General features: G+C 44.1%; 1 protein-coding gene across 1 annotated transcript in view; it reads left to right on the forward strand.

The window, feature by feature from the left end:
* Window positions 1-6,219: 6,219 nt before the first annotated feature.
* Window positions 6,220-13,098, forward strand: part of HECA (hdc homolog, cell cycle regulator) — a 42,638-nt gene continuing 35,759 nt past the window's right edge. Inside the window, exon 1 of the mRNA XM_059083416.2 lies at window positions 6,220-6,616. Coding sequence (XP_058939399.1) covers window positions 6,355-6,616 — 262 coding nt within the window. The 5' untranslated portion in view covers window positions 6,220-6,354. The remainder of the gene's footprint in view (window positions 6,617-13,098) is intronic.

Genomic DNA, 13,098 nt, shown 5'->3' on the forward strand with positions numbered 1-13,098 from the left:
TTGGATTGCAAGCAATATATTAACATAACTGTGGGCAACTTCTCAGATGATTTTCAATGATCCCCATCTCCTGGTATTCATGTCCTTGTGTGATCCTCTCCCCCTGAGGGTGGGCTGAACCAGGGACTTGCTTTTAAGGAACAGAGTGCAGCAAAGATGATGGATCTTACTTCTGAGATTAAGTTGCCGGAGACTGGCTTCTGTCTTGCTTACTCTCTCTTGCTGTCTCACTTGCTCACTGGGATGAAGCTGCTGCCCTCTGTGGGGACACTCACATGACAAGGAAATGAGGGAGGCCTCGGGCCAGCAGCCCTGAGGAACTGAATCCTGCCAACAACCTCAGGAGCGATCCTCCCCCCAGATAAGCTTTGACTTGACAGGACTGCATCCCTGCCGATACCTGGGCCGGAGCCTCGTGAGAGACTCTGAGCCTGAGGACCCAGCTAAGCCATGCCTAGATTCCTGATGCAGAAACTGTGAAATAATGCATGTTTGTTGTTCTGAGCTGCTAAATTGTGGGGGTAATTTGGTAGGCAGCAATAGAACTAGTGCAGTATTATTAAAAGAGGTATTTAGAGAAGACCAATGCTGTATTATTTAAATCAAACCTTATAGACAGTTGAAGGAAAGACAAAAGCATAGTGGTGAAATCGTGCTTTAGAGTGGTAGTGTAGAAAAATACTGATTTAATTGGGAGGAAACAAAGAGGATCTTGAAGATGAAATCTAGGTGATGAAAGAGTCTTGGAATTTTCAGTGCTGGTTTGGGAGGAGATATAAGGTGTAGAAAGTGATATTAGCATGGTCACTGCAATTGCTGAAGAAGATATGACTGTCATAGGGCTCCTTGTTATACAAAGCTAGTCTCCTTTGGATTAAATATCACACTAGCTATGGGAGAAGGATGTTATGTCTACCAAGAACATAGTAATATGGTTTTAGAAGGCTCTTTCTCCCCCCCCCCCTTGACCTCTGGTTTGAACTATTCTTTTCTTGTGTTCTTCTATATATTCTTTTATCCCACAAATATGTGTCGAACACTTACTATCTGTGGTGCCTTACTGTTTTAGGCACCGAGGATTCAACAGAGAAATCCTCACCCTCCTGAAATCTACATTCTAGTGAGGACAGTAAACAAAGTAAATAAACATTAAAATATATCATATAGTAATAAAAATAAAAATATGTAGCATAGTAATTAAGTACTATTGGGGAAAAAGAAAGCAAGGAAAGGAAAGAGGGAGGGTGAGTTCTAGCTTTCTTAGCAGTTATCAAGGTTTGGACTGTAACCAGCTGTGCGTGTCCACTGCTACACTGGGCCCATTGTGATCTTGATTGTTTCAGCTCCACCTGACAAACACTAGAGTGTCTACAGCTTCCTCTCTCCCCTTTGTATGCTCCATACTTATTCTTGCTTTCATGCCTCTTTAAAGGGCTCATCTTCAATGCTTTCCCATGAAGCCTTCTTTGACAATGCTAGCTTCTGCTAACCTATCTCCCGGGGACCTGAGGGGACCACTGTATGAGAAAAGAAATGTTTCCGTTCAGGTTAATAGGTGATTAATTTTTTTTTTTGTTTCATATGTGTTTGTTGTACTTGCAAGCAAAGCACTCTTTTTTTTTTTTTTTTTTTTGCGGTACGCGGGCCTCTCACTGTTGTGGCCTCTCCCGTTGCGGAGCACAGGCTCCGGACGCGCAGGCTCAGCGGCCATGGCTCACGGGCCCAGCCGCTCCGCGGCATGTGGGATCCTCCCGGACTGGGGCACGAACCCGTGTCCCCTGCATCGGCAGGCGAACTCTCAACCACTGCGCCACCAGGGAAGCCCCAAAGCACTCTTGATGGTAGGCTCATCAGAGGAACTATAAAAGATGAGATATGGTGCCTATCTTCAGAGAATTTAAAATATAACGGGAGAGAGAAAATGCTCTCTCTGTGGTGCGAAGACCTTGGAAAGAGAGCCTGTATAAAATCAGATACTTCATGGTATGGTATAGCAAGTGACTTTCAGACTTTTTTATTGTCATTTTTCATTTGTCTGCAACCCCAATGAGAAATGGACTTGTGTGTGTATAAAACTAAATTTTACAAAATAATATGTATGTTTTACAAAACAATACTTAATTTCTATATGCAATGCACTCTGATATTTTCTATTCTATTGCAATTTACAAAAAAATCCCGAGAGAAACCCTCTGAATTAATTTTAAAACCTGTCAGGAGAATGTGACCCACAGTTTGGAAAACATTGGTGGAGCCAGGTGGTAGGCACACAGAGGTGGAAAATGAGAGTATGGGGTGGTATGAGTCCAGGGAAATCTGTCTTGCAAAAGATTATACTTGAACTACTCCTTGAAAGCAGCATCCTGTTTAGGTTCTTGGGGTCCAAGACAGTGTTAATGCTGAGCTGGGACAACAGTATGAGCAAAGAAGTCACTGAAGTGGAGTAAGCAACCAGTACAGGGGTCACTGAGAGCAGGAATCTGACCTTTTATGTGACTGCTTTTGTATATTATGGAAATAAAGTAAAAGTCAAACTAAAGGCCTGAACAGAGATTTTGAGGGCACATATTTGAGAAAAAATTACTGTTGATAATTGGGAATGATCTAATAGGAGAGCAGATCTATGGCATTTAATAATCCATATTATTATTTATATTAGTATTCCATTTTTGTCAAAGTGCTTTGTAATCACAATTATCATTATTCCTCAAAGTAAACCTGTGCGCAAAGGAGAAGCTATTTCCAGAGGAAGAAACTGGTGCAAAGAGATAATATACATTGTTCAAGGTATATTTACTTAAAGTGGTGTTAGCAGATCAAGCTAACTCTGGCCCAGATGAGTTAGTTCACTCTGAGAGTTCAGAAGACAGGGACAAACTTCAAACAAAAAAACCAAACAGAACAAGAACATTGAAACAATGACCACTTATTCTCATCCAGCCCTGAAGATTAGCTTGGTCCTTTTCTCCAGGGTGTAAATTGTTTACTTTTGGTGACCTTAATTTGTTGCTGTGTTTTATTGAATTTTGCAAAGACCTGGGTGATGGGGCGAAGTGATGATGTTTGGAGAAAGGAAACCTTGGGTAGAGGTACGATTTTTCTGAAATTTATTTCAGAGCACGCGAGTTGATCAGGGAAATTAAAGGAAGAGAAGCCAAGTGTGGCTCTACAGAGCTCAGTGGCTTCCTCAGTTTTCCTAGAGATCTTCCCCCAGAAGCATCTGAGGGGAGGGCTTTGTGTCATCTCTTCCATCTTGTGCTTTTTAGCCTGGTTCTCTCTCTCTTTTCTTCCTTTCTTTCCCCTGTCCCTCCTTCCCTCCTCCCTCTCTTTCTCCTTCAGAAATGGTGGGGAAAAGGGAAAGATAAAAGGGCTAGAACAGTAGGATTCCTGTGAAATTCCACATGTTGTAAGCAAAGTAGAAAATGGAATCCTTGAACTGTACCTAAGTTTTGTTTTTAACATCTTGAATTTGGTACATTTTTGTTGTTGTTGCAATAAAATCAGAACTATTGCCTGTGTGTCAGGCAATAGTTGACTAAGGCTAAAAATAGACTAGCAAGGTTGGGCATGGAAGAAGTGGCCCGCTTCTCCTTCCTCCTTTTCATTTTGTTTCAGTTTGAATGAGAAGGAGGTGGTTCACACAATGAACAAGAACAGCAACTGGCTGGGTGTCTGTGTGCTTTGAGCCAATTATGATATTTTTGTGGGAAAGTTTCCAATTCTGAAGTCTCAGTTATGTAGAGGTGGGAGGCAGCTGGTGGGAATGTCTGTCTGCAGGGTACATGCACCATTACTCTGATTCAATATGGCATGACAGCAACACGCTTATTCAAGAAAATAATTATCTCAATTTTCCTGTACTTTAAAGCTTCTTCATCCTCACCATTAAAGAAAAAAACCAAAACTCAAAACACTTAAAGAAATAATAAAGTCAAAGCCAAAGTTACCAAAATATTTTGAGATCTCTCAGCCATGTCTAGTGAGGGGTATCAGTAATGAAATTAATTTAAGTCCAGTGGCCCACATTAACTCACTTCATTCCTCCACAGCACCAATACTCTCCCCTTGAAGTCTTCCTTTCATTAACTACCATCATCCTTTCCTCCAGTATTCAGAATTTCTTAACTCTCTCCTTCATCCCTCACGTCCAGGTGGCCACCAAATCCTGCTGCATCTACCTTCAAAGCATTTGTCCATTTACTTATTCATGTATTTGTCATGCATTTATTAAATACCTACTGTGTACCATGCACCGCATTGGATACCATGGATACAGTGACGACTAAGACAGACAGCTTCTGCCATCACAGAGCTTATAGCCTAGTGGGGGCCCAGACAAGAGACAAGTGAATCGGCAATTTCAATACTGTGTGTGCAAGCTTTTGTGGTGGGCAAGGTACAGGGAGCACATGGGGCTGAATCTAACTTTGGGGTATCAGAGAAGGCTTCCTAGAGAATTGATGATTTAGCTGAGACTTTAAGGTTCAGAAAAATGTATCCAGCAGAAGAATAATGGAATAAATGGAGGATGCTTTAGGCATCCTCTGTTCAACAAAATTTTATTGAACACTAACTGTGGGTCAGGCTTTATGCTAGACTCTGCAGAATTAGTTAGAAAGATAGACAGTCCCGGGTCTTCTAGTGCTTAGGGGAGTTGGGGTGGGGGAGAAATAGACATGAAAGTATAGGCACAAAATATCTATTATAACTATGAGGTGGCCCTCTAAAGAGTCACTTTCCTCAAACAAAATTAGGGAATTAAAAGATTCATCACTTCCCTACTGAAAAGTCCAATCACCAATTGCTCCTGAGTATCCAGTGCTCTTTCCTGTAGCTCCAGGCTCTGGAACAGACTCTGCTATAAATGCTCAGAGTTCCCAGTCAGAGTCTCCCCATTAGGTGGGCACAGGGTGGGTACCTCCCTGTCTACCTCTTTATGCTTCAGAACACAGCCTAAGATGCTTTACTGGAGAGATGGGTTAATTAAAGAAGATCACACTATATAGGAAGGGAGAACTGTAAATTGTCAGCTAACATAGTTTTTGCTCCATAGTTTACGGGGAAAGTACTTAATTTATACACTCAACAAATATATGCTAGCTGTCCTCTGAGGTGCCCAAGACACATAAAATCTCCTACCTATGGAGCTTTCATTTGAGAAGCAGATAGACAGGAAATAAGTAAACTTATACTTTGACAACATAATTAGAGATGGATGAGGTGATACTTCTGACAGCTCTTCTGGGGAGGTGTGTCAGTTATATCATCATGAAGGAAGTGATGTGTTTGAGCTGAGACCTGAGGGTTGGGAAAGAGCTGGTTTTCCATAAAACAGAAAAAGAGCTGCAGAAAAAGAGACCATGTGAAACTCTTCCCAGGGTCCCCTGCCCCTCAAGTCACTACCTTACCACAGGTGTCACCTTCTAATCTCCACCTGCTCACAAAAGTGGCCACCTATCTTTCAGGACAACTCAGTCCTATCCAAGGGGATTGGGTTTCCCCTCCAGGCACCACCTGCTTCTTGGTCCCAGGCGATGTTCAGTAACATCCCTGAATGGCGGGTCCTGTTTGAGTGAGCGGTTTCACCACTAGGCTGGGACGGCCTTCCATTCACGGACTCTGATGTGCTTTCCCATTGTCTAGGAACTCAACTCTATTTCTTTAATTTCTGAATCTACGATTGTTTCTGAATGGCAAAGCCTTTCGATGGATGATTAATTAGAAAACCTCTGTTTTCCATTCCTGTTCTGGTCACCCGCCTATTTTTCCCAGACCATATTGTTCTAAGCCTCAATTGCATGAAGGTCAGGAGGCCCCCGACTAACTCCAGATGCCATTGAATTGGCGTTCAGGGCCATTTCAGGAAGGTCGGTCCGCAGGCGCCGGGGTGCAGCAGGGGCCCGGGAGTGAGGGCGCCCCGATGACGTCACTCCAAGGTGGCCGGTTCAGCGCGGGGCGTGACGTCACGCGGGCGGGCCCAGCTACCGTGAGGTCACCTGGTGGGCGCGGCCATGCCGAATCCCCAGTGTCGTCACGGGAGGGGGCGGGGCCAGAGCGTGTCAGCGAAGCCGAATCAAAACAAGCCCGAGACCCGCCTTTTCCCTCCGGCTCGTGAGCTTCTAGCTTGCGCCCCGAGCCCGCGGCGCCCGCGCGGCTGCGAGCCTCGGATGGCCGCGCGCCGGCTCCAAGAAGCCGGGGAGGGCGCGGCGGCCGGGATGGCGCGGCGCGGGCCGCGCGGCTAGACGGGCGCCAGAGGAGCCGCCGGCCCGCGCCCTCCGTTCTCGGCCTCCCGGACCGGGCGCCGAGCCGCTGGGAGCCGCCTTCGCTGACGCGGGGCACCTGGACACTCGCGAGATGCCCAACCCCAAAAACAGTAAAGGCGGCCGCAAAAACAAGCGCGCCAACAGCAGCGGGGACGAGCAGGAAAATGGAGCCGGCGCCCTGGCAGCGGCGGGCGCGGCGGGCGCGGCGGCCGGGGGGGCCCTGGCGGCGGCGGCCGGCTGCGGAGCGGCGGCGGCGGGCGTGCCGGGCACCGGGGGCGCGGCGGGCGCGGGAGGCGCGGGGCCCGGTGCCGCGGCCGCCGCGGGGGCTGCAGCCGCTGGCGACGCCAAGAACGGTAAGACGGGGCCGGAGGGGCGAGCTCCAACTTCCTCGCCGACGGGGACGGCGCGTCGGCGGGGCCCTGGGTGGCGCGGGCGATGCGTGGACAATGCGAGAGTCAGGAAGTGCTCACCCCGCCCCTCCGCCCCGCCGCGGTTGCCCCTTCCTGGTCCCCACGCCCGGCGGCGGCGATCGATCGGCGGCCCCGGCTCGGTGTCCGCGCGGCGCGCACGTCGCGCGCCCCGTGCAGCCTGCGCCCCAGACTCCGAGGGGCTCCTGGGTGCCCGGCTGCGGCGGCGCTCCGCTCGGGCCCTGCCCGTCATGCCCGCGCTGGCAAAGCCGAGCGTGTGCCCCGGACCGGGGAGAAGGAGGAAGGAAGGAAGGAAGGAAGAAGGAAGGAAGGAAGGAAGGAAGGAAGGAAGGAAGGAAGGAAGGAAGAAAGAAAAAAAGAGCTGCCCAAGTTGAGAAGAATGGTCCGATTGAAAACTTAGGCACCAGTTCCTTCTTGCCTCTGCTCGCCTCACCCACCCTCCTTCCCCTCCCCAGAGTGAAGGAGAGCCTCAAATCCCAGAAAACCGAGGCTTGATGTGTCGATTGCCACAGGTGAAGAGGCCCCAAGACATTTTTACTGTAGAGGGGGGGTGTGTGTGTGTGTGTGTGTGTGTGTGTGTGTGTGTGTGTGTGTGTGTGTGTGTGTGTGTGTGTGTGTGTGTCGCGCTGGGGGCGGGGTTGTGCTCTTTAATTCTCTTGCTCGCTTGAGGAAGGAAGAGAATCTGAACTTGACTTCCGTTCTCAGCCCGGAGTTTAAAAAAAAAAATCATCCTCTATTTAATTCTGTTTCACATTTTTAGAAGGAAGCCTAATAATCTTAGTGCCTGAGTGCACCTTTTGAGGGTGCATTTAAGGAATAGTGAATATGTGACATAATTTTAGTTATAGGGCAAACACTTTTTCGGGCACTTTTTCGGACTTGGACAGTTCTTTCAATTCCTCTGGTCAGGCAGTTTTTCAGGACAGGGAATATAGGTGTATTTTAATGAAGGGAGTTAGGTTCTTTTTATCTAGCTTTTAACTTGTAGGTTTCAGCTTTTGAAGCCATTCTTTACGTAGATGACTCACTTTTTAAACAGGTTACCTGCACTTCGAAGAACCTGACAGTGATCTGAACAGAAGAGATGAAAGGTAGCCTATTAGGAACAGAACCTTTGGCCCCATTGGCTGTGTCTCTGCAATTTTGAAATAGGAAGTTTTTTTTTTTTTTTTTCCAGAAACAAACATCCCATTTGTGAATGTTTGAAAATACAACTTTTGGCCAGACTGTCTTCTCCATGTTCTTTTGTTTTCCTCGCTCTAAACTTCATTTTGGTATTGATGTGGCAAAAGGAAAGAAGACAGACTCCTGGCTCAGCCATTTAGAGTTTTGTCATCTTGGGAAGGACAGCTTTTCTGAGCCTCAATGTCCTCACCTGTAAAATTGGGGAAAAGAATTATATACTGATTGTATTGGCTCCCTCATAAGGTTTTTGTGAGGCTCAGAGTGTCCTTTCCCTACCCAGTCCCCAGTACTTGTTTTAAAGGCTTGTTACATTTGTAACAAGCTTAGTAAAGTTTCTCAAGAAACGTAAGTGATCAGTGAACGATAGTTATCATTCGCTCATTCAAAAGATATTAAATATTTACTGTGTTACAAGTGCTGCTTTAAGTATTAAAGGAGAGGTGGCAATCAAGAGAGGACATCTGCATGGGTCTGGCATTCCCAGGGTGTTTCTGGCTTACCCCGCTGTTTTATTGTCCGAGTGGAAGCTTCAGGTTGACTGTTTCCTCTTCTTTCTCCAAAAGATTAGGCCACTTTAAGGTGTGAGGAAATGTTTTTTTCGGGCTGGTGGTATCTCCTCATTCGTAAACATTAAGCTTATGGTTATGGTGTCCCTATTAACTGCTCTCCTCTGAAGTGACAATCTAAGGTATATTTAGCAGTTCTGTATATATCTGTGTGAAGGTATGTATTTCTGATTTGGAGCTTGTTTTATTAAATGAATGGGGGGAGGAGGAAGAAATGGGGCAAACACTGCAGTAATTACAGTTAGAGAAGGTACAAACTTGAGTTATGTTAGAGCAGTGAGTTGAATTTTATGTTGCCAAATTCTTGGTTCTGACCTGGTGTGAAGTCTCAGTGAATGACGCACCTTAATTTGAAGAACCTCTCACTGCAGTTGATGATAATTGAACATAGATGCTGAGGCCTCCTGTGTGCAAAATTGGTAAATAAGGAAATTATAAATGCTTTTTTCTTGTTTGTTTTTTGCCATTTAAAGCTGTGCTTTATAATATAGGGGTGGGAGAAGTGCCATTGGTGAATTTTTAAAGGAAGGGGCAACTGATATGTGCAAACCCTCAGAATCAACTGATAAGGCCCAATTATTTTAAAATTTAAAAATGACATTAATCAACTATTATGGTATTTCTAAGTATATTTCAATTTTTAAAATTTAGCTGTGACATTCGATTTTGTGATTATAAATATTACCTATCAAACAGTTATTCCAAGGGTGTAGTAAATCTACATTCTATTAATCTTTTAAACAGTTTGTTCTCACTGTTCAAGTCAGTTGTGATCTACATCGGCAAACATGCAAACTTAATGACTTCACCTAAAGTTAATAGTGTTTGTAGTTGTATGGAGTTTATAGAATGGTTTTGTGTCTTGTGGTTCTTGGGCAGCATGGACACTAGGGTAGGATAATATTAGTTCTTAGTTTTTCACTGTTAGTCAGTAGTTATAAATAACTACTGGTTCTATAAAAAAAAGATTTGCTAGTTAGGGAAAGCTTGGGGAAGCCAGGGCGGGGTTGTAATTGAGGGAGTTGAACAAGTTGCAGTTGGGCTTCTTGGGTAAGTTGCATGTCAATTGTAGGGACTTTATAGCCCTAAAAAGAAATTTATTAGTATTTTTAGAAATGAAGCTTTATTTTAGATATGAAGGGTTTTTTTTATTTTTAGATATGAAGGTTTACAAAGATTTCTGTAGGGACTGGAGTAAAATCGCTGTCCTCTAGTCCTATATAGTAAACATCTGTCTGCACATATTGCAACATTTTGATTGTAGGTGGACAAGATTTGCCAGTCATTATCTTTAGGATCTAGTAATCATGCAGTGGGTTGTACCCACGTAGTTTCGTTCTGGAATTCTGGTTGCATTAGGCCACTGCTTTTTTGCTTGAGGCCTAAAAATATATGAACCTTGGTCATAGTATCTACTTTTTAATGGGCCTGGATCCCAAGTCCTTTTATAAATTCCTGTTTTATGGATGACCATGGTTCACCACTCCACTCATTCCTGACTGACACCAGAACCCCTGGGCTGCTGAGTTTGCCTTCATTCATTCAGCAATTCTTTGTAGTAGATGGAGTCAGTTTATCTGGTGATTGACCTTGCATTCAGTAGACCTGGCTCCTCAAATTACTTGCTCTGTGATCTGGGGCAAGTCATTTGACTTCTCTGAGCCTCAGTTTCTGCATATTTAAAATGGGATTATAGTACCCACCCATACATGTATAATAAGATATCTATATCTATTATGTATTATTTATATATACATATATATACACACACACATATATATACACACACAGTGACTGACTTATATGATATGAGCTTACTAAGGGTTAGCCACTTGTCTTAGATTCTGGAAATAGTGTTTGAGACAGAGATTTAGCTGCCAGAGGTTTGCTGAACGTGCTCTTGGGATCGTTCCTAGTGGGGGAGCGAGGGAAGCAGGACTAGGCAGAGGGAGGAGTGAATGTGATGCAGTGATTACAGGTAGCTCTGGAGCTAGGATGGCCCTGCAGAGTTATCTTACCTTGAGGCATGAGGGCGGGGCCTCCTCCCCCTCGGCCCGCCATTGACCGGTCAGTGCCCTGGGGGTTGGCGTCTCTTAGCTGGAGAGCCTCCGTGCAGAGGGAGCTGAGAGCCTTCAGCTGTTGAGTGAAGGAGAGCTGCTGGTCGTGTTAGATTCTTCACTCAGACCACTAGTGCCATTCACCTAAAATACAGGCGTGGGATAGATAGTTCTCAGGAACGACTAAATCTTCGCAGAACAGGCCAGGAGGTAACCATCATAATACAGTAACATTGTTTTGATGGAAAATGTATTCTGAATTTCATACGTCTGCTTACAAGTAGATTTTTGGAGTGCCACCTCTTCCCCGTAAACACGAATTGTATTTTTCTCATACTTAGGCCACCAAACATACTTCTATAGTCCTAGGTTTATATTTTATATATATATATATATATATATATATATATATATTTTTTTTTTTTTTTTTTTTTTTTTCCCCCGTTACGCGGGCCTCCCACTGTTGTGGCCTCTCCCGACGTGCAGGCTCAGCGGCCATGGCTCACGGGCCCAGCCACTCCGCGGCCTGTGGGATCTTCCCAGACTGGGGCACGAACCCGTGTCCCCTGCCTCGGCAGGCGGACTCTCAACCACTGCGCCACCAGAGAAGCCCTATATTTTAAATAGTTTCTCTTTTTAGCTGTTTACTTAAATGTTTACTAATTTATTTATTTATTTTTAAAGTTTATTTAATTTATTTACTTATGGCTGCATCGGGTCTTCGTTGCTGCGGGCTATCTCTCGTTGCATCGAGCCGGGGCTACTCTTCGCTGCGGTGTGCGGGCTTCTCATTGCCGTGGCTTCTCTTGTTTCAGAGCACAGGCTCTGGGCGCGAGGGTTTTAGTAGTTGTGGCGCGCGGGCTCTAGAGCGCAGGCTCAGTAGTTGTGGCGCACGGGCTTAGTTGCTCTGCGGCATGTGGGATCTTCCCGGATTAGGGCTCAAACCCGTGTCCCCTGCATTGGCAGGCGGATTCTTAACCAGGGAAGTCCCTCTTTACTACATTTAAATTACCTATGTCCATCAGAAGGAAAATGCAAAATGTTTGCCTGCTGTTTATTTTAAAATCAAGGAATATTTATTTGAGGGTCTAAGGTATGTAGAGCACCATTGTCCTCTTGGAATTTTCTTACCTTATTTAAAAGTTACTTTTTTATGTCTTTAAAAATGTCTACTGGCTTTAGACCTTGTCTTTTGAAATCCACCTTTGTAATGGAGATTGCTAGAAAATATTGCCTCATCCATCAAAGCTTCATGTTGTGTACTTTGTATATTATAGTAAGAACCATTCCATGCTCTGCTAATGGTGTCTTATGCACAGTCCTTACTCTTTCTCTTTTTACTTGTTACAGGACCTGAGTCTTAAGTTCTAGATCCCAGACCTTCAGTGTCAGCTTTCCTATAAGTCCAAGAATATATATCATTACATAGAAAATTGAAAACAGGAGATGAAGTGGGAAATATCTTGCAGCTTAGTCCTCCTGTGAATTTACTCCAGGCTGTTAGCTATGTACAATTTAAAGAGTTTGAAGGTATCAAAAGGAAGACTTTAGGGAAAAAGGTCTGTCTTGATTGATTTTGATCAATTGATCACCAGCTCCTTGGAATTTTTAAGGAGTTGATTTAATTAAAAATATTTCATTATTTTATTATTTTGCCAGTAATAGAATGGGTGTAGTGGAAAAAAAATTTTTTTTAAGTAGAGAAAGTGGGCAAAGTTCTCTTTGACTTTCTAGTCAAGCATCTAATCCTACCACTTAGGTCACCATTGTGATACATAGTCTTATAGCCTTAAAAATTTTTTTCTTACAGACTTTTAAAAGTACATATACAGTTTTCAGGGAAAAAAAGATCAGATCATATATTTTATAATCTGCTTTTAACATGTATAATACTTTGTGGCCATTAGCAGAGCAGTAAATACAGGTGCATCACTATTTTTAATGATTGCCTAATATGCCATCTTATGTCTGCATCTTGGATAAACTGATCATTCTGCTGTTGTTTGATCTTTAAGTTCTTATTTGTACATCTCTGGGCATTATTCAGTTACTTCTTTAAGATAAATTCTTACCTGTAGACTTGCTATGTCAAAGAATATGCACATGTTTATGACTTTTAATAAATACATGCTTACAGATTGCCCTATGGAAAGTTTGTGGCCAGAGTGCCCTTTCCCCACAGCCTTTTCAGGTCCTAGTTCTTATTGTTTTAAAGGCATGCTGGAGAATTGCTGGTACCCCCAAATGTATCAGCAGTAGGAAGGCCCCATTTGGATCAAGAGCCTAGAGCAGATGCTGCCACTCTTTTCTAAGGCCACATTTATTTCCCCTGTGCTCTTTAGTGATTTGCTGCCTCACAAGGGTTCAACAAAATACCTAATAATGGTGAATGACATTTTAGCAACTGGTGATAGTTAGTGAAGATGAAAGCATAAGCCTTTGAAATTCTGTCTGCACCATTATTCTAATCTTAAGAAATAACGCGTAGAATTTTTAAAGTTTTAGTCAAAAACCAAACTGTTTGAATAGACCTAGGTGTAACCCAAGGTGCCACAACTTACTGGCAGAGTGACTTTGGGGCAAGTGACTTAACATCTCT

This window comes from Kogia breviceps, chromosome 13 (genome assembly GCF_026419965.1).
Source record: "Kogia breviceps isolate mKogBre1 chromosome 13, mKogBre1 haplotype 1, whole genome shotgun sequence".
Taxonomy (NCBI): Eukaryota; Metazoa; Chordata; class Mammalia; order Artiodactyla; family Physeteridae; genus Kogia; species Kogia breviceps.